We start from the raw sequence: 22,570 nt of genomic DNA on the forward strand, positions 1-22,570 counted from the left end.
TTATCTTTCAAAGATCTGGAGAGGGTTATACATGCTTTTATTACCACCCGCCTGGATTATTGTAATTTGTTATATATAGGAGTTAACCAGGCCTCTCTCTCTAGATTGCAAGTAGTTCAGGAAGCTGCCGCTCGACTCCTTACTGGAACCCGTAAACAGGAGCACATTATGCCTCTTCTTGCTTCTCTTCATTGGTTACCAGTTTGTTTTAGAATACAGTTTAAGATTTTATTGTTTGTTTTTAAATCTCTTCATGGGCAAGCTCCAGCTTACATAGATGACCTACTGATGATGCATGCTCCTCTGAGGTCATTAAGGTCTGCTGACCAACTACTCTTATCAGTTCCTAAAACAAGACTTAAAAATCGGAGAGACCAAGCTTTTTCAGTCGTGGCCCCTAGGCTGTGGAATGATTTGCCTATGTGTGTTAGGGTAGCCCCCAGCATTGAGACTTTTAAATCACGATTTAAAACGTACTTTTATTCATTGGCGTCGGAGTTAATCTGCTTTTTGTTTTGTCTTGTCACTTGTTTAACTGTGTCTTGTGCTTTTGTCATGTGTTTATAATTTTGTCTGAAATTATGTCAGTGTTCAACACTTTGGCAAACCTCGGTTGTTTTAAATGTGCTTTACAAATAAAATTGTATTGTATTCTCAAAGATATTCAGTCATCTCAATTCATTAATAAGCGTGAGGGAGGGAGAGAGAGAGAGCAAGACGGTGTTTGAAGTTTGAAGACGGTGATAGTGCACGGCGAGACAGGGGCTTTCACTCTCTCAGTTAAATGAGCACCGAAGTCACTCATCGTCATCATTCACCGGTCAAGCTTTGGCGGGACAAAAATGCGCTGACAGAAAACAGCACTTGATGTTTAAACTGACAGGACTTGCAAATTGATAAACTCTCACACTATGATGGTTAAACTTTGCAATTAATCAGCGAATCACAACCGTTACTGCTGGCACGTAGCCTACTGATCATGAATCACGGATCAACTACGTTCCCTAATTGACATCGCACATCCTTGCGATGTGACTATCGTGGATGTGCACATTGCGATATTGATGCTAAAATGACACATCGTGCAGCCCTACTGGTTTTACTGCTGACCAATTAAATAAAGCCTTAATGAGCATATCAGACTTTTCTCAAAAAGATTTAAACAATCTTACCAAACCCTAACTTTTAAATGGTCATGTATGTATGACATTTTTTAAATCAATGAAATCGAGTAAGTGTGTACCTGATTCAGCAAACAGCTCATATGGTAGGGTGAGTTTGTCTTTGGGCTCTTTCAGCAGCGCCATGGTAACGCAGCAGCAGAACCTGAGAAGTTCTGGGGGACTGTGTGAACCCACACAAACACCACAGAATACCAGTGCCAATCCAGCCCAGTCATCCTGATGCTTCAGCATCTGAAGAGACACACACACACACACAGACACACACACACATGTAAAACCTCTCCACCAATAAGTTAATGAAAAAGACATGGCATCATAAAAAAATTAAAATGGGGAAAAAAAGAGAAACAAACAAGACCGAGTGTAAATAAGTACTATGGAAATGAGGTAATGATCTTACCTCAACTCTAACAACAGCCTGGGCCAGATCTGACAGCTCAGATGTGTGAGGGTTAGTCGCCAGAGCTCTACAAACAAAAACAGAGTATGAAACCATGTGATAGTTTTTCAGTAATGTAACTATTAACATTATAAAACTATTAACTGTTCTGCTGTGGGAAGGGAGCATACCTGCATTTAACAGCAAGGAAAATGTCCATCTGCTGTCTAGGAACCAGCATCATTTGAAGATGACTCTGCATGACCTCACACTGATCCACACTGAATACACATCCTGCCTCAACGATCTAAATACATAAACAAAAATTAAATGTCACATTAGGACTAATTTGAAATTGTAATGGCAGAACACACACACACACACACACACACAATCACTTATCTCTATTATATTATATTATATTATATTATATTATTTAATATTATATTATATTATATTATATTATATTATATTATATTATATTATATTATATTATATTATGATACAATGCAGAAATGCAAAATTTTGTTCTACCAGTGATCCGATGCAGGAATGCACAAACTTGTTCTTGCAGATCTACCTTGTTGCAAACTTCAGATCCAACCCTGATCAAACACAACTGGACCAGATCATCAGGGGCACTTGATAATTACAGACAGTTCAGGGATGGATTTGAACTTTTCAGGTAGGTAGATCACCAGATACAGGATTGGGCACCCCTGATCTAATTCTTTGAAAGTGAGTATTACCTTTGAGGTGAGGAGAATGAGCTCAGGGACCATGTTGATCAGACCTCTTTCCCTCACAAGTTTAAAAACAGCCAACATAACCTCAGGAGGAGGCTGACACAAGAAAATATATAAGACATAAGTAAAACAAAGTATATATTTATGCATTATATAGACAGTAAGTAGTCAACCAGAATGCCTATTACCACCGGCAGCGCCACAAGGCTACACCGTTAAATATAATCCGGTGGCGCAAAATGAACATTTGCAACATTGCTCAGTAAGGCTGGAATTGTGAAATTATACTTGTAAATTAAGATAAAGTAATCAAAAAATTACTGTTAATAACAACCACAATAATAATAATGATGATAATAAGACATAATATTTAATCTCGGCCAATTATTGATATATATATGCTTAATGTTACAGCTATTTGACTACTTTTACAGTGAAACATTACAATGCAGTGCATGAAGTGTGCTTACTTTTTACAGTCCAGTAGGTCTACTAGCCAGTATTTTAAATTATTACACATGGTGTGTATTATGCCGATATGAAAGTTCGATTACTCCTATATATTGATGTATTTCAACAGGACACACATGTACATACTTGTTCATTATCTGTCCTTTTTGACATCTACTCCTATCAGTGATGCGCGGGTTGATCCAAAATGAGCAGGTGCCTGCGGTCACCCGCGGTTACCCGCAGTTACGGGTCATCCAAATATGTTTTTAATGATATTCGGGTCGTGGTCGGTCAGGTCGTTTGAAAAAAGATGCCAATTAAACATTTGTATTAATATAGTACTAGACACAATTTTTGATGAAATATACAGCCCTACATATTATTGGCTGAATAACTGGCACGAAGATAACACACAAGCTCAGTCTAAACAGTTCTCGGTTCAATACTGGTAATTCGAGAACCGCTGTTTTTTCATGAAACACAAAGGTAGGCATAGTTATTATTATTTTTTTAATTACACATAAAACAATTAATCAAACAGGCTTCTTAGGCTTGAAACGCTGTACTCTCCTCCTGACTTGGTTGTCTGGACCGCTGCGTAAAACTCCCGCAGGGTCTCATTCAGAGCAGCAGCGGTGTAATTTTCTTTGCGACGTTTCTCCGTTTTATTTACATTTTTTCTTTCTTCAGCAGCATCCCAGTCATCAATGTTGTCATATTCTCCATAAATGTTAAAAGAAATAACGAAGTCGCTCATTGTTGTATTAGTAGGCTATGGAATATCTAACGTTAGATGTTTGTTTTGATAGAGCAAATTGTTAACGGATACTTTGACTGCCTGTTGCTATGGTTACTCACAGCTGTTGTGGGCAGCGCATTTATTTATTCATTTCGAATGGTAAACAGGCAGTTTCACCAGAACTACTTTACTAGGTGTCCTCTATCACTTTTTAACGGACACCCTGCAGCCAATCAGAATCGAGTATTCACCCAGACCATGGTATAAAGGAAAATAAACACTGAACTGCACATGTCTGTGATTGGCTACATTGTTAAACGCTGCAAACATGTTATAAATAGAAACTCTGAATCATTTCTATTTTGTTTTAGTTCTTGTTGCTTTCGTGCAACAGATGAATAACAATTTATTCGGTTTTATTCATAGATATTTCTATTTTGCGAGAGTCCCGCGAATCGTTTTATTCCCCCACAACCCGCACACACACACACGAGTGCATTACTGCCCGCACTTAGCCATCCGCACTTACGCCCGTTTCACACATTATCGTATGCGGTGCATATTTTTTTCCGTACCCATGTTAACAGGTTAGAGCTTTCACACTGCACGCCGATGCAATTCAGTGTGTGAGAGAAATAAGGCTATGTTTATTTTAAATAAAAATGCTATTGAATTTAAATGCTAAATACATTTTTCTTTTGGTTATTGGATGTGAAAAGGGAATGGTTCTTCCATAACATTGCACCAGGGATGGAAAATAGCAATTGTTGTGGTGGGTAAACTCACTTCACCCACCGGCCACCGTGGCGTGTAAATAAAAATAGCATACTGTTTCACCCGGACGGCAGACACTTTTAGAGGGGGCACACCATCAACACCCGCGCGCTTCTTCCGTCGAGGCTCGATGAGGGAAGAAAGCGTGAGAGCGCGAGAGGCTGTTTGCCATCCAAAGGGAGAGCTAGCCGCGAGCGCATGGTGTATTTTTAGGGCGGGGTAGCTCTCGTGTAGCAAAGAGCTAGCCGCGCGAACATCTACCCGTGTGCTTCTTCCGTCGAGGCAAGAGTGAGAGAGGTGGGAGCTAGCCGCGAAGGCATGGTGTAAATATGACAGAACAGGCATACCGTAAAACCATGGAGTGGAGTATCCCTTTAAGACTTTAAGGACCTGCAGGGACCCTGAGACTGTCTTAAGGGAGTTGGAATCATTCATTCAACCGATTCATTCAAACGGCTGATTCATTTGAGAAAGAAACAATTGATCTGTTTAAAACATGGATTTCAGTCAAGAAATCATCACTGTCTGTTGCACTGAGACTCTACTACAGTTTCATTTTGAAACAAACAATATTGTGTCTAAAAAGTAACTTACAATGTTAACTTTAACTTTTGTATTACATAAATGTCACACTTGCAATTGTCCCTTGGCTAAGAAATTATTCTCTAATCAGTTGCATATTATGTCGTGGATATCTCACTTGATTCAGTTCCTTTTGTCTTGCTCTCTAAGATATTTCACATGTTCGCCAAAAATTACTAATTATCTCATTGGAAATTAAATATTCTAATACAAGAACATAATATGATATAGTATAATATAATACAAAAACTATTTTAGGGACATACCTATAACTGCACTGACACATCACGCCGTGAAAGCATGACAGAGTAATTTGATGTCAGCAGCGCCTGGTACTTCGTCAAAACAGTGATTACAATTTCATAATAGATGTACACCAGTGTTGGGTGTAACTAATTACTAAGTAATTAGTTACTGTAATTTAATTACTTTTCCCTTGAAAATGTAAAGTAAGGGATTACTCTTAATTTATCTGTAATTTAATTACAGTTACTTCTGATGTAATTGAGGTATATTATACTGTGTATAGATGTCTAAATCGTACGACCGCACTCGTACAAATTCGTATGAATTATTGTAAAATATGTATGAAAAAAAGTGTGAAATGTCATGAGATCAGACATAAAACAATAGTGGGTTTAACATCAAAATGTACTGTCTGATGCTAAAAAGTATGTTTTTATAATGTAACCTTCTCCTCCGTGGTCAGTTTAAGGATAATTCATGCAATTGCATAGTGTTTATTTGAAAGAATTAACAGATTCATGTCTATCATTGTATTATTCAGCTGGTTGAGATTGATATGGGATTTTGAAAGTAATTAGTAATTAAAAGTAATTAAATACTTTTTAGAGAGAGTAATTAGTACAGTAATCTAATTACACTGTTGAAGAGGTAATTAGTAACTAGTAATTACTTTTTTAGAGTAACTTACCCAACACTGATGTACACATAGCACATCACTACGCATGCACACTACGCATGCACATATTGAATGGATTCACAACTGAACTGACATTTACCAACTTTCTTCTCCTTCTCTGCTGCGAGTGTGATGCGACGAATTGTCACGTGAACAAACAAATCCACAAAGATGGAATAATAAAAAATAACACGTACGCTACACTAATTAGATACACATATTTAAATTAGGGCTGGCTATTGGCAAGGGCATCCCGATACGATACGCATCACGATACATGGGTCACGATATGATATGTATCACGATAAAAAAAACAATACGATACATATTGCGATATATTGCAATATATATATATATTTTTTTTTTACCACTTACGACCAGGTGTCCACATACGTAGACATCACATTTTTGCTTGTGTGGAGCATAATGTCTGTGTAACTGGAACATGTTTTTCACAAACGTGGACGCTTACACTGCCATCTGGTGGTGTCAGGAGAGAGAAAATAACGCCGCGTAGGAACACTCCAGTATCGACCGCGGTCAGTATCGCACACCGGACGCGCACTATCTCATCATTGTAGGGCTAGAAATATATTTTTATGTTTAATGACATGAAATGAAGATAATGTCTGTTCTATGTTATGATTGTACTGTACAATTAAATACAATCGTTGCTGAGTCTGCAGTCTGAAAACTTTAATGTTACCTCAGAGCATCTGTTAACTGAATGAATTGAGAATCTCACCTGAAAAATCCAATAACATCAGCAATTGTCATTCAAGCAGCTGATTTCTGTAACTTTAAATGAATGCAAAACTACATGTATATTGCAGCATAGGGCGCAGTCAGGATACATTAGCAACGATGTGAGACAAAAATAATAAAAATTTAATATAAAACTATGTAAACGGCACTCTGTGGCGCAGCAGGATTTTGAACACGGTCCTGAGTCGTTGCTGGGCGCCGCGGACAGACGCTGAATGGCGCCGCCGGTGTGTGTACACTCATAGAGAATAATGTGTTCGAATTTGAAAGATGTGTCTCTCCGCAATGCGGCACTGAGCTTCTGAGCGTCTGGTGTGCGACGCCCTGGACTCGTGTTTCGCGCTGTATGGGGATTTTAAAAAAGTGACATGAGTGGAAGGACTGCGCCGGGGCTGTGTGTGTGTGTGTGTATGCGCGGATATTTTTACACCAATCGGTTAACCGGTTTCAACCGGCTAATGAGGCTCGGTGGTCGGTCAAGAACATTTTTAGTTTTCGCCATCCCTAGCAGCCACACCATACAAAAACATCCACAAGGTAAAAATTAAATAACATTTCATTGTAGATTCTTGTTAAGTTCTGGATTATAGGGTTGTATGATAAAAATGGCATGCACATTTGACAAACAGTAAAGATTTACTATGCTGCTAAATGACAATGGGACTTTGGTGAAACTGTATAAGGATGTTAGCAAAAAAATAAATTTGTAGCATCTTGACGCACACCAGTTCACTCTCTTAAAGGGACACCAGGCAGAAATCCTGTTTTTGTCAAACTGTGACCCCTAGAGTAACTGTGGAGTACTTGTTTTTAACATTACTGTCGTAAATACCACTCACGCAGAGCGTGACGAGTTACATAGTATACAGTAGTACATTGTGTTTAATTAGTCGTTTAATGACATCTAATATATGATGTTAGTGGTAAGAATTTTCACGTGATTAAATGCCTAGATCCGATAATTATCCCCATGAATTATATTGGTGTAAAGGCAGAACCTTTGCCATACTGTCACAGGTTCAGTGTTCTAATCCCTACTAGTAGTATAGTCTATTTTCTTTATCAAAACCGATTGTTTATTAGTGGCTGAATTTCAAGCAGGGACATGTTTTTTGTGCATTGGGTTTTGTGATTTCATCGTAATGAGTCTCTCAGTCCCCGCAACAGACTGAAGCGCGCATTCATTTGAAGACAGTGCGCGTCACCACAGAACACTGAATCCACTGAAACTGATCGCAGCAGCAACGAGCACTTTGGTCACTTGATTTCAAAAACAACACATTACAGATCGCCTCTTATTTAACAATCTAACGAAATTAATGCTCTACTAGAGTTACCTGGAGATGTTTTATTTATGTGTAATGGTAAATCCGTGCTGCAAGATGTTTCAATGGGGACATATCACACCCGCACATTACGCCTATGCTCGTGTCCGACTCCTCGCTCGGTCAGTCTGCTGTTTCCTCTTTCTCTGTTCCTCCGACAATGCTTTCCTAGCTGTCTGTATCTTATATGCAGGCTCAGCCATGATGATAGTGTGACAAACTCCATCGCTCTCTACCTTGTTCCTGGGTGGGGGTGTGTACTGTATGTGTGCAGTGCCGTAAAGGAATGTGTTACATCGCGAGAGCTGATATCATGCCATACTTCCTGACACTGAGGCCGGCGGCTCGCCGCACTGAAACTGCAAGTGAAATTTTTCCGCTCACAGGCACAGGAGCCATCTTAAAAAATAGTCTCGATAAGTCGAACCAGGAACGTCGTGCTGAGTGATCTGAACTGTATGAAGTTCAACGAACTTCTGAACTTTACGAACGGCGTTCGGGGATCGACTTATCGAGACTATTTTTTAAGATGGCTCCTGTCTGTAAACGCGAAGTGAACTGTCTTCATAAAGTATCTTCTTATTAAACGGTCTGTACACTTACAAAGTTCTCAATGCTACGTTTTGCATGTATGGACCTTCATTATGTTACTGCCTTAGTGTGGGGCTATTTTGAGCCTTTGTTAGTGGTATAAACTAGCGATTTTTTTTACTTAGTCAATGCCCCCATTACTAGCATTATATGCTAAACAGTTATCGAGAGATAAAACTCTTTACATTCGATTATCATGAAAACAAATCTCAGAGAACGATTGACTAGGTACCGATGTTTTATTAGACCAAAGGTTCATTGTTCGCCGGAGTTCTCCTTTAACAATAACGCAATAGTATACGCAAAATATACTAATTGTATATTTCATATTTGTGTACATTTTACAGATAATTTAATCATTAAAAAAAACTGCCTGCAACCTTAGAAGATTTTGGCAGCTGTGGTTAGGACTGGGCGATAAAACGATAATGATACTGTATGTATAGCGATAGACATGTGATCGTTATCACAGGGTATATACAGTATTCCTTAAGTTAAATTTACTACTTTTTAATACCTTTTTTACTACCTTCAGAATTTTTTTGTAAAACCATCACGACACTGAATTTAGTGTTAATCAGCAGCAACCTTTCTATTATGTACACAGATTTTGACATTTATAACATGAAATGGAATGTGTGCTCTATAAAAATGGAATGCGTGCTCTAAATCTATTCATTTTTGTGTGTAGTGGATTGCAGCGACCAAAGTGCATTAGCTCCCATCCAGTTGACATTGATGTTTTTTTTTACACACCAAACAATAGAGGGAATGCATTGACATCACTTTCCCGCCAGAACAACCCCCCTCAGCCTGACTGAGTGGCAAAAGATCTGCTGCGTGGCTGGATTTAATAGGGGAAACTGCGAAAATGTGACTAAAACGAATAATTTGATCAATTTAAACTAAATGTTGGACTCAATATAGTGTTCCTTACAACTTACTAAAGATCCAGTGATCCGTTGATATTGACATGCAGCCAGGAATCGTGTTGCCTGACTAGGGCTGTCGCGGTAACCGCAATTTTGTAGTACCGCGCTTCTGACAAGTCAACCGCAAAGGATTGCACGTAACTGCAGCAACCGCGATATTCACATTTTTTTTTTTTATAAGGCTATACCCTTTTCGTTTTGAACTTAATGCATGTGTATTGAATGTTAAACAAGTTCATAATGATAACAAGACTGTTTATCATGGTGATGTGTAGCCTACAGGCTTCACACAGACAGTGAATGATCGGCAGAGCGTGTGCAATTCTGCGTCTGTCTTTGAAGTCGTGAAAAGCTTGTCGTGTCAAAGGGAAGCGAAATATTTGTCGCATCATCATATTAACGTTCTCTTCACGGATATTTTTCCATAAATGCGCATCAGCAGCAGCGCTGGTCAGCATCCCATAGCACAAGGAAACCACGGGGAAATATAATCAGTGAGTCACGCATTGAATCAATGCTATATTGGTCTCTAATAAGTGAAGCATCAGCTTCAGCGTTGCCCATGCGACGCATTGCTGCTCAGCTGAGCTTTGAAAAGTTGAACCTCAAAGTTAAAAATAATTAACATCTTGTTTCTTTACATCTCTTTTAATGAATCAGCTTTTTTAAACGTGTTCGTTGAATGAACGGTTCAATGACTCGCTCAAAGTCCGTTGTCATAACAATATGCGAGCTGAGTGAAAGTCTTTCAATGCGCATATACTGTGTAGACGCTGTTTAGTTTCGGTTACATTGGTTACTGAAAATGTCCTCGTTTTTGTCCACATCGTAAACTTTATTTATATAGCAACAAATACATATAAATTAAATAAATAAATAAATGGCGGTAATACCGCATATCGCGCTATTGAGCCAATCAACATTACCGCAAGGGAAATTCCATAACCGCGACAGCCCTATGCCTGACATTTATGTTTGGCTGATTTCGACACCGGGGAAATAAAAGCAGTATAGACCAAAACATAGGCTAAAGCAAATTTTCCTGTGAACGCTTTATACAATATAGGTAAGTCTAAATCCAGGTGATCACTTATATCAGTGTTATATACACTCACCGGCCACTTTATTAGGTACCCCATGCTAGTAACGGGTTGGACCCCCTTTTGCCTTCAGAACTGCCTCAATTCTTCGTGGCATAGATTCAACAAGGTGCTGGAAGCATTCCTCAGGGAGTTTGGTCCATATTGACATGATGGCATCACACAGTTGCCGCAGATTTGTCGGCTGCACATCCATGATGCGAATCTCCCGTTCCACCACATCCCAAAGATGCTCTATTGGATCGAGATCTGGTGACTGTGGAGGCCATTTGAGTACAGCGAACTCATTGTCATGTTCAAGAAACCAGTCTGAGATGATTCCAGCTTTATGACATGGCGCATTATCCTGCTGAAAGTAGCCATCAGAAGTTGGGTACATTGTGGTCATAAAGGGATGGACATGGTCAGCAACAATACTCAGGTAGGCTGTGGCGTTGCAACGATGCTCAATTGGTACCAAGGGGCCCAAAGAGTGCCAAGAAAATATTCCCCACACCATGACACCACCACCACCAGCCTGAACTGTTGATACAAGGCAGGATGGATCCATGCTTTCATGTTGTAGACGCCAAATTCTGACCCTACCATCCGAATGTCGCAGCAGAAATCGAGACTCATCAGACCAGGCAACGTTTTTCCAATCTTCTATTGTCCAATTTCGATGAGCTTGTGCAAATTGTAGCCTCAGTTTCCTGTTCTTAGCTGAAAGGAGTGGCACCCGGTGTGGTCTTCTGCTGCTGTAGCCCATCTGCCTCAAAGTTCGACGTACTGTGCGTTCAGAGATGCTCTTCTGCCCACCTTGGTTGTAACGGGTGGTTATTTGAGTCACTGTTCCCCTTCTATCAGCTAGAACCAGTCTGGCCATTCTCCTCTGACCTCTGGCATCAACAAGGCATTTCCGCCCACAGAACTGCCGCTCACTGGATGTTTTTTCTTTTTCGGACCATTCTCTGTAAACCCTAGAGATGGTTGTGCGTGAAAATCCCAGTAGATTAGCAGTTTCTGAAATACTCAGACCAGCCCTTCTGGCACCAACAATCATGCCACGTTCAAAGTCACTCAAATCACCTTTCTTCCCCATACTGATGCTCGGTTTGAACTGCAGGAGATTGTCTTGACCATGTCTACATGCCTAAATGCACTGAGTTGCCGCCATGTGATTGGCTGCTTAGAAATTAAGTGTTAACGAGCAGTTGGACAGGTGTACCTAATAAAGTGGCCGGTGAGTGTATATAACAATTCAAAATATATGGGTATGGTTTTACACCTAAATTCAGCATATTGACACAAAATGATAACTGCAAATCCACCTTTCGCTGACTGGAGTCCAGTTGTTTCTGTGAATTGCAGCGATCCATTTGCTCCTTCTATAGCAGTCTGTAAAAATATACCTCCGATTTTTTGTCAAATCTAGTTGTACAGTCAATCGCAAAGCTCTTTCCCACTTTATACGTGTTGTGTTTGTTTTTCGCGGCATTCACAGTCTTTTTGCCACTCACTGTGAGTAACTGCAGGCACTCCGGCCGACGGTGACGTCTATAAGCCTGCCTGTTATTCCCTACTACAGGCCTGAGCCAATCCTTAAACGCTGGGTTGTTCACCCAGCTATCAGAAAACTTGCATTAGCCCATGAAGACGACAATGGTTGTCCAGTCGTGGAAGATATGCCTTGAAGCAAGTCTAAAATAAAACGTAAGCCAGCCACTTCTGTTGAACACTCAGTGTTCACAGATGATGTCGCAGAACACAGAATAGGACAACTGATAGTCTGAAAAAAATAATACCTAATTTAAAAAAAAAAAATACCTCTCAATTTAGATTTATAGACAATAGACAATTTATAGACAATTTTGATTTATTACTTTTTTAATACTTTTTAAAACCCCGCGGACACCCTGTATCAATAAAAAATGTGTTCGACAAAACGTTCAATATTTTTTTCTTCGTCGGAAGAAACCACAGGTTGTGAGGCAAGTTTAGTTGCATTAACAAAGGCACCCACTCTCTAGTAACCTAGCAACATAGGGAATGACATGCTAACAGGCAATCATGTAACGGTGTCAGTTTGGTTGCGCCATTTATCAATTGCTGGTTACTGAAGAGGAATCCAGCAGCACGAGACAAACAGAAAATGAGTGCCCTTCATCTGCATGCCATGCAGGATAGAATTGTGAAACATTATTGGATAATTCGCTCTATTCGCGTCTGATGTGAACACAGCATAATGAACAGGCTGCGATGTGTTTGTGTGTGTGAGAGAGAGAGAGAGAGAGAGAGAGAGAGAGAGAGAGAGAGAGAGAGAGAGAGAGTAACTCTTCACAATAAATTTTAACAAAAACTCTTCACCATAATTACAACTTTTAAAAAGAAAAACAAATCAGAAAGAAAAAAACAAATCACCTTCACAAACTGTACATAAAGCACCATGACTGCACCATACCAGATCAAAAGTTGAGAGATCACTCATAGTTTTATAAAACCTAAAATCAATCAAAACTGTTGATTTGACCAAATTTACAAAACAAACATTTACATCATCGCTACCCTCTTGTTCCACTTTATTAAATTTCCTGCTAATATAAATAGCCATTTTTGGTTGCCCTAATATGAAATTCAACAATTGACAAGTGAAACGATTTTTCTGAAAGTACTTAACACCCAAAATGAAGGTCTCCATACAAAAGGTTTCATCAAGCCTACAAAACAATTCTCTTAGTCTCACAAACAAAGGTTCTAGTCTAAAACAATGCATAAAAGCATGAAAAACAGTCTCCTTTTGAGGACAGAAAGGGCAAACAGGATTAACTTCAGGATTCAACTTTGAAATAAAAGAATTGACAGCAATGGCACCATGGAGAATTCTCCATTGTATATCACCAAACCTTTTTGACAATGGTGGCTTATATAAAGATCTCCATTCAGGTTTTACATGATTCTTCAGTTTAAAAACAGAACACCATGGTGTATTAGTTCTCTTTTCTAATATTTTCTTGTTAAAAACCAACACACAGGCTCTATACAGTTTTTTTCCTTCACTAGACAAAAAATCTAAAAGCAAAGAATCACCTGGTTTCAGCAAAACACCTGTACCCTCTTGAAGATTGGGTTGAATAATCAAACATGGAAACGGGTCATCAACAGGAGTACAAACCCCTTTAAAAAGATCTTTTAGCAAAAGTTCTTCTTCACCTGTAAGACAGTCTTTAAGTTTGACCAAAAAACGCATTAATACACGAACAGATCTGATTCCTAATTGTTCAGAAACGGCGTCCACATTCTCAAATTGAGGCCCAGTTAATGCCACCAAATGACCCAACGTAAAGATCTTGGCTTGCAAAAAAATGTTGCTGAACCCCGGCAAATGACAGTGAGTGGCAATGTCCAAACGGGCCCCAAGTATCAGTGGCTCCTGCAATAGCCAGTGGAGAGAAACGAAGTTCTCAGTCTTATAAACTCGAACAAAACTCCACACCTTGAAGAGATTTCGATAGAAGGCAGGTAGTTCCGATAAATCCAGTTTAGTTGGATCCATTAAAAAGAGGGATCTGTCCAGTCCAAACCCCCCTATAGTGTGCAAAATCATACAACTCACAGCACGCCAACTGAAATCTTTAGAACCATCAAGTAGCCTTTTTAAAAACTGTAACCGAAAGGCAGCCAATCTACTTTGTAAGTGAATCAAACCTTGCCCACCTTCATCTTTGGGGAGGTATAAAACACTCTGTGGGAGCCAGTGTAGTTTATCCCAAAAAAAGTTCACCAGAGCAGCTTGAGCTTCCATTAAAAACTGTGGAGAAGGGTCTACACATGCCAACTTATGCCAAAGTGAAGATGCCACTAAATTGTTGACAATGAGAGTTCGCCCCCTATAAGACATATTCGGTAATAACCATTTCCACTTTTCCAAACGCCCTTTAATTTTTTCCATCAACCCCTCCCAATTTTTTTGTAACACACTGTCATCCCCTAGATAATCTCCAAGATATTTTATACCTCCATTTTCCCAAACCATCCCATCCAGAAGGCAAGGTTTTCCATCAGCCCATTGTCCCAATATTAAAGCATAACTTTTTTTCCAATTAACCTTTGCAGATGACAACAGTCTAAATTCTTCCAATAAATTATATAAAATTTGCACATCACTTTGTCTGTTAATCATCACCACAATATCATCGGCATAGGCTGACAAACAACTTTTTATTACAAACTGGTAAAAACAACCCACTTAATTGGCGCCTTATCTTTTGAAGCAATGGCTCAATAGCCAAGGAATACAACATTCCAGACAAGGAACAACCTTGTCTGATACCCCTGAGAACCTGAAATGGAGCACATAAGCCACCATTTATTTTCAGCATACTCTCAACGTCACAATAGAGTGCTCTAATCATGTCTATAAAAGTTTTACTAAAACCAAAAGCTGTTAGCGTACTCCACAAATACGAGTGCTCCACTCGGTCAAAAGCCTTCTCCTGATCCAAAGATATCAAGCCACAGTCCAAATGTAACAACTTTGAGACATGAAAAATATCTCGAATTAAAGAAATATTATCAACTATTGATCTACTAGGGACACAGTACGTCTGATCTGGATGGATAACCCGTCCCAATACTCCAGCCAGTCTGGTACTCAATGCCTTAGAAAGAATTTTATAATCACTGCAGAGCAGCGAGACAGGGCGCCAGTTCTTAATGTCAGTCAGGTCCCCCTTTTTTGGAATTAGAGTCATCACCGCTCTTCGGCAACTCAATGGCAACCCACCCTTCGACAAGCTGTCCTTGAGTACCTCCAGCAGATCTACACCTATTTCCAACCAAAAAACCTTGTAGAAGTCCACTGGGATGCCATCCATTCCTGAGGCACTCCCAGACTTCATGATTTGCAGGGCCTTATATAGCTCTTCCAGGGTCCGCACACCTTCAAGCTCATCGTTGACTTCCTCTGCCAGCTTTGGTAAGTTGTCAAGGAAAACGTTGTCAACGCCACACTCTGACTTAAGCTCGCTCCTATACAAATTTTGAAAAAAATTAACTGCTCTTCCCCGAATACTGGCCAGATCTGTCAATAACACTCCATCTTCGGAGCGCAAACCATGAATAAACCTTTTCTGACCATTCTTTTTTCCAGATTGAAAAAATATTGGGACGGTGCATCCATCTGATCAATGCTTTGGAAACGTGAACGGACCAGAGCCCCCTGTATCTTATGCCCCAGCAGACCAGCTAACTGAGATTTCTTCCTTGAACAGGCTTCCAAATAATCTTCCTTGCCTGTAGATTTTGCCAAATTTTGAGATTCAATTATCTCTCCCTCCAAAAGCTGTAATGAACGAGTCAACTCCTTAGTAACGTTGTGAGTATACTGTTGTGTAAACTGCCTTATTTGTATCTTACCAACATCCCACCACTGTTGCAATGAGTAAAAAGAAGACTTCTTTGTTCTGTAAACATCCCAGAAGTACTTAAATGACTCCTTAAAAAAACTATCACTTAACAAATTGGTATTAAAATGCCAATATGCACTTTTTGGTTTTATTGAGCTCAAAATAAGCTTACAGTGCACCATACTGTGATCCGAAAAACTTACTGGTGTTATATAACATTTGATGAAAATACTAAGATGGTGATTAAAACTGTAAAATCTGTCCAACCTAGCTAAAGACATAGCCCTATCAAGCGTGTGTACCCAAGTGTACTGTCTTTCATTTCCATTTAAAGATCTCCAAATATCACATAAATCATACTTTTTAATAATATGAATTAAGCGTTTACGTGAAGCCAAGTGAGGCTCAATGTGATTCCGATCTAGATTATTCTCCGTACAATTAAAATCACCACCAAGGAACAAGAAGTCTTCAGAACAACAGTTATGTAGAGTTGAGCATAATATGTCTAAAAAATATTTCATTTTTTTTTTCATTTTTTCATCAACATTCTTTCAACAGGTGTAGTTGGAACATATACACAAATAAAAATAAACACATAACTTTCAATAACAGCTCTAACTTTTAAAAGCCTTCCTTTTATTATCTCATCAACATCATAAGATATGGGACTAAAATTCTTTGCTAATAAAATGGCTACTCCCCCACTTAATGAGGTGCTATGGCTTAACACAGTGATGCCATCAAACTCCCTTGTCCAGTCAACAGCATTTTTTAAATCGCTATGAGTTTCTTGTAATAAAACAACATCAATATTTTTTTGCCTAATTACTTCATATATTGTAGCTCTATTTCTAGAGTCTCTTGCCCCATTAACATTCAAAGTTGCTACATGCACTTCACTCATAAATAATAATAAGGAAAAGAAACCCCACCCAACAAGCCACAGCACATCAGCCATTTTATTTTTACATTTAACTGACATCATTGATTAAAGCAGTATTAAGATTCCTCACAATTTTCTTAAGTCTATATACTTCTTAATTTTTAAAGCAACTCTCTGCCATTAAGGTTTTTGCCTTTTCGGCAAACTGTTTAACATCAGGAAAATATTCCTTCACACTCACTCCTCTTTTATTTTTTGTTGATCTGAGGAATAATTTAATATCCTCAAGTCCATATTCCCGACCACTAAACTCCCCCTGAGAAAGTGTCACACTGGAGTCAGAAGACCCATCATCGCTTTCTGTATCTTGATCCATGCTTTCTTGCATTTCACTCGTTTTACTTATTTTGGCATCAACCATTTTTTCAATTATTTTCCTTTTGTTGGACGGCATTTTAAAAAAATGTTCTTTCTCCACACAATCCTTTACACATTCGTTTTGCAAAATCACTGAGTTACTCTCACTTCCCGTTTGCGCAACATGATTATTTTCAGAAATCGGTGCCACACTCGGCACATGCTCAACACTAGCCTCTACACACATTATTGTGGGCACCGTGCCCGACTCCGAGTGCTCACAGCGCAGTGAAGTAGACGCAACAACACTCTCACCTGGAACACCCTCAGCCGCCGCCTCCCCAACTAAAGCAGTGTTAGCAACCCCATCCGCGCCCCCATCACCTTCAATACTCCCATTCACTGCGTTTACTTCCTTTTCTGCAACTTTGTCAGGACAATTACTAATTAAATGTCCAGATTTACCGCAACCAAAACACTTTGATTTCGCGGTAGTTACAAAAATAACATAATCAAAGTTGTCAATTCGAAAATTAAGTGTCATGTCTAACTCTGTATCGTCCTGAATAATCATATAAACGAAACGCCTGAACGAAACAATGTGTTTCAACAAGGGAGAATCGCTATTAATTGGGATCTTCTTGATCGGCGATACCAATTTTCCATAACGAGATAAAGACTGTGTCAAAATTTCATCGCTTACAAACGGTGGAACATTGGACAAAGTTACTCTCTTGGCGGGTAATGAAAGGGGAAGAACAGAGACAAAATCACCGCCAATGACTATACCATGTTCAACTACTTCATTGACTTTATCTACGCTACTGAGAAACACTACCACAGCACTATTCATTCTGGAGGCGGATAGTACGCTCCCATGCCCTACAACCTCACCAATAGCAAGGCAACATTCCTCCACACTCACCGCGGTGGCTACTTTAACCGCATTACGCCACGTGAGTGTGTTCAAGACCTGCACGCGTGGGTCCGACATGCTTCCCAACAGAGTGGAAAGCAAGCGGCCCAACAATTTAATCAATAGAAAAGTCCAGAAAACCCAGCAAGGGGAAAGATAGAAAAAGACAAAATCACTCACAAGCTCTCCAGTCACGCTTCACTCGATCACCTCGCACCCAGACACACCGGAAGTGAGAGAGAGAGAGAGAGAGAGAGAGAGAGAGAGAGAGAGAGAGAGAGAGACAGACAGACAGACACGTGGGCACGATCGAACAGTGGAGACAAAAACATACTCTGTCATTTTGTTAATACAGGACATCATTCAGTCTGCAAAGTGTTTACTTTTATTGCGAGTATAGGCCTACACAAATATAACACAACATTGTGCTTTTGTCACACTGTATTTCTTGTCAAACTGTAACCTACAACAAGACACCATTTTAAAAGCAAAACCTATCCAACCCCTTTTTAAAACAGTCGGTGTGTTCCATCTTTTGGACATTCATCATATCGCATTGGTTTTCATTTATTGTCCTCAAAACAGAGCACTAATCTGTTTATTTTTAAGTTACACATTAAAAAAGAAAATTAAATGTGTTGGCAGTATTATTTTATACAGAAATCAATTATTTATAATTCTGATGAGAATAAAGTTAGGGTTAATTAAAATTAAGGAAAGCAAATATATTGATGTGAAATATAGCAAATTAATTTTAAATTAATTCAGGTACAATTAGCAAACATATCTCAAAGTCTGTTTATCTTTTTATTAATTTAATAAACTAATTGTATAAAACTATTATCAGTGCACTATAAATAAACTAGTTATATGCCTTCATTAATGTACCTTATTTAAAAAAATACGAGGCTTAAGATACTTATAAAAATGCCTTCTATATTTCCGTTTTGCTTTTCACTTCATTGTACCGAAATCGTACCGAACCGTGACGTCTGAACCAAACCGGGACTTCTGTGTACAGTTACATCCCTAGTAATGTCTTCATACTCTGAATTACGTTAAGCTATGGTAAAAATGGTACCGCCAGACCTGGAGATCGGCTGAATGGTTTCCTAAACGGTAAAAAAATAATTGTTTTACTTGAGGGGAGGTGGAAAATGAGCTTAATTCCCCAAATATGGAATAACCTTGTAAGGTAGCCTTACAGTTAGGTAGGCTTACAGTTAGCTAGGCTTATCGTTAGCCGGGTGCTGCCATGACTTCTTATGTTACAGTGCATGTGTAAGATACAAACTTCTGGGTTGTCACACAAAGATTTTTGATAAGTATGCCGATTTTTGTTAAGTCACGCTCAGAAATGTGTCATTTGCATATTAAAAATCACAACAACAAAAATCAGCAGGGGGCACGTACGACCACAACCCCTCACAACGTGCCACTGTCACCTTTTTTACTTTGAAGAGTTTGCAGGTCTGATTGTGAATTTAGACTTATGTTTACATTTAATTATTTGAGTTTTCCATGGTTGTGTTGACATTTCTTCCTTGGGATTATAATCAGAGGAAAGTTAAGTTTAAAATAAAAAAATGATTAAATGTAATATATTTTTTCTCCTGGTCCTTATTTTAAATTGGTCAATAAAAATCAATAATTATCTATATATATCGACCGATATGAAACACTGATATCGTGATACAGTTTTCAGTCATATCACCCAGCCCTAGCTGTGGTATAGCCCAACGAAGATATACTGGAATATAGCAAATTTTTTGTAATGCAGCAAATTGCCATTTTTTATTAAACCAAATTCTTGACCATAATAATTTACTGCCATTTCGAAGCATCACCAACATTTACCATAATTAATGGTAAAACATTGTTGTCGGTAAATATCAGGCTGTAGTTACAATGTTTTTATTTAAAATGCCATAAAAAATAAAATAATTAAGGAATATTTAAGAATTAAAAATACACAGTAAAATGATAGATAATGAATAACACACAGGAAAGTGTTTCTAATTAATAAATGTACATTTTCAGCATTTCTTATTTTGTTTGACAAATATTAAATAATGTGGTCACAACATTGACAAAGCCTAACCTATAATTTCTGTAGTTTTTTTTTTTTTTTTTTTTTTGACTGCAAGGAGAACAGACTAACATATATAAAGAAATAATTGGAATGAAATATGGGTTATTAGTAGCCTGCTGTATTTTTAAGCACAGTCCATGAAAACCGAACACAATTTTGCAAAAAACATATTCTGGTTGATTACCATCTGTACACACAAAATCTTATTCCAAAAAAGAACAGAAGACCACAAGGAACCACACTCACCAGCCTCTTGTATGCGAGAAGCAAGTTAATGACTGCCTCAAATTCTCGGAGCAAACACATATTGAGGAGAGACGAGAGCAGAGAATTGACTGTCTCCTGGTTGAAATTCCCGCTGGGAGAACATCTTTTGTAATATCCCATAAACACTTCCACTTCACATAGAAAAAGACAGACAGAAAAGCCATTTAGTCAACCAAGGATTATTTATCTGTTTGACAGCATAATTTACCCATCAAAAAAGAAAAGTAGTACATAGGGCACTGGTGTTGTCACTAGAGATGCACCGATAACAATTTTCTAGGCCGATTCTGATTTTTGATTTTTTTTTTCATTGAGTTTGACCTGCCAATACCAATTAACCGATTCCGATTTCATTTTTTTTAACCACTTTACAAGCACACAAATATTTTATTTGTATTTTTTATAAAAAAACATAGCCAACTTTTACCCAAACTGAATAATCAAAACAAGTTTAAATGGGTAACACATTTTTGAGTCTTTGAGTCTACATTTTCTCATATGACATAGCCTACTTCAGTTCTTGTTAAAATCCACTAGACATGCAAATTCTGTGCATTTTGAGTCCATTTTGTGTGAAATCATATTTATTTTGTCCATCAAAAGTGTGCTTTCACTTTAATCCTTTCACGTGTACGATCACACCGGTGTGATCAGTCTTGCCTGTTCCCTGGAGCGTACGATCACACCGGTGTGATTAGAATGGTCAGCGTATCACGTCATCAACTGCTAAATTCAAACTTGCTCTCGTGTGTTGGCTGGCGCTGAGCCAGGGACAGACACACTCAGTGTTAGTGGTGGGCGATATGACAAAAATCGCGATAATGATTTTCCTAAAAAAAAATCATGATATATTTTTTATCACAATTCTTTTTCAAGTTGGTTTTACTATTTGGCAAGTGGCTGTTCATTACAGCCAAACTAATGTCCCTATGTTAAAAACAAAGCCTTAGGTAACAAAATAAAAAAAGAAAGGCATACATTTAGGCCAGTGGAGAAGATAAAAATCTTTCTCATTATTTTCTTTGTTTTTAAAAAAACAAGACAAGATAAACATTACACAAATTAATATTCAAATTAAATAAACAGTGCTTTTTTTTCTTCTAGAGATAGTATTTAGCAGCAGCATTGAAGAAAGTAATTAAATGAACAAATATGAAATTAAAACACTACATAGACTTCACTGTATAAATTATTGATTCTTATTAAAGCTACTATTAAAGTTCTCAGTCAGTGAGTGATTTTCTCCTGGTGTTTTTTTCTATTTTTTATTTACACTAAAGGAATAGTTCCCTCAAAAATTAAAATTGGGTCCCACTTTATATTAAGTGGCTTTAAGTACTATGTACTTACATTGACATTAATAATTTGATACAATGGACTTATTGTGTACATACATGTTTTTACATTGTACTTACATTTTAAAAATGTAACCTTACCTGTATCACACCTCAATAGCAGCAAAAGTGTTTTACAATACAACAGGAACACAATAACACATTGTACTTATTTTTCGGTGTAAGTACATAGTACTTAAAGCCACTTAATATAAAGTGGGACCGAAAATGGTTTTCATTTACTCTCTCAAGATGTTTTAAACCCGAATAAGTTTCTTTCTTCTTTTGAAAATAAAAGTTATTTTGAATGATGCGAGTAACCGAACAGTTGCTGGTCCCCCTATATATATTTTTTTTTTTTCTCTCTCCTGGAAGTTAATGGGGACCAGCAACTGTTTGGTTACCCACATTAAAAAAAAAAATCTTCTTTTGTGTTCAGCACAAGAAATAAATTAATGCAGGTTTGGAACAAAATTAGAGTGAGTAAATAATGACAGATTATTATTATTATTATTTTTTTTTTTTGTGAACTATCCCTTTAAGTACAAGCGACTACTGTCGCTTTTAGACCAGCACGCGACGTGTTTAATATAGACGCATATTACACCAGATTTTCTCTCAATTGTTTGCTTTCACTTTAGACATAGACAATTCTGTTTATGTAAACATTGTGTATATTTAACAGTATTCGCATAATAAGACTCGAAAGATAACTTAGTCCAGTTATTCAGGCCCTGTTTGACAGGCTTCTAGTGCCTATGAGCATCGGGGGTATGCGCTTAGGAAAGCCTACGTTAGAACAGCGCATCAGCACGTGAATTAGAAGTTTAACCGGCAAGGCT

General features: G+C 38.2%; 1 protein-coding gene across 3 annotated transcripts in view; it reads right to left on the reverse strand.

Moving 5' to 3' along the window:
• topaz1 (testis and ovary specific TOPAZ 1) overlaps positions 1-22,570 on the reverse strand; it is a 106,108-nt gene that overhangs the window by 31,403 nt on the left and 52,135 nt on the right. For all 3 annotated transcript variants that reach the window (XM_089122823.1, XM_089122824.1, XM_089122825.1), the window contains exons 9-13: positions 20,374-20,525; positions 2,313-2,405; positions 1,755-1,870; positions 1,585-1,651; positions 1,244-1,415 (exon numbers count right to left, since the gene is read on the reverse strand). In XM_089122823.1, coding sequence (XP_088978949.1) covers positions 1,244-1,415; positions 1,585-1,651; positions 1,755-1,870; positions 2,313-2,405; positions 20,374-20,525 — 600 coding nt within the window. The remainder of the gene's footprint in view (positions 1-1,243; positions 1,416-1,584; positions 1,652-1,754; positions 1,871-2,312; positions 2,406-20,373; positions 20,526-22,570) is intronic.

Source organism: Pimephales promelas, chromosome 18, assembly GCF_988280905.1.
Source record: "Pimephales promelas chromosome 18, fPimPro1.hap1.1, whole genome shotgun sequence".
NCBI classification, from domain to species: Eukaryota; Metazoa; Chordata; class Actinopteri; order Cypriniformes; family Leuciscidae; genus Pimephales; species Pimephales promelas.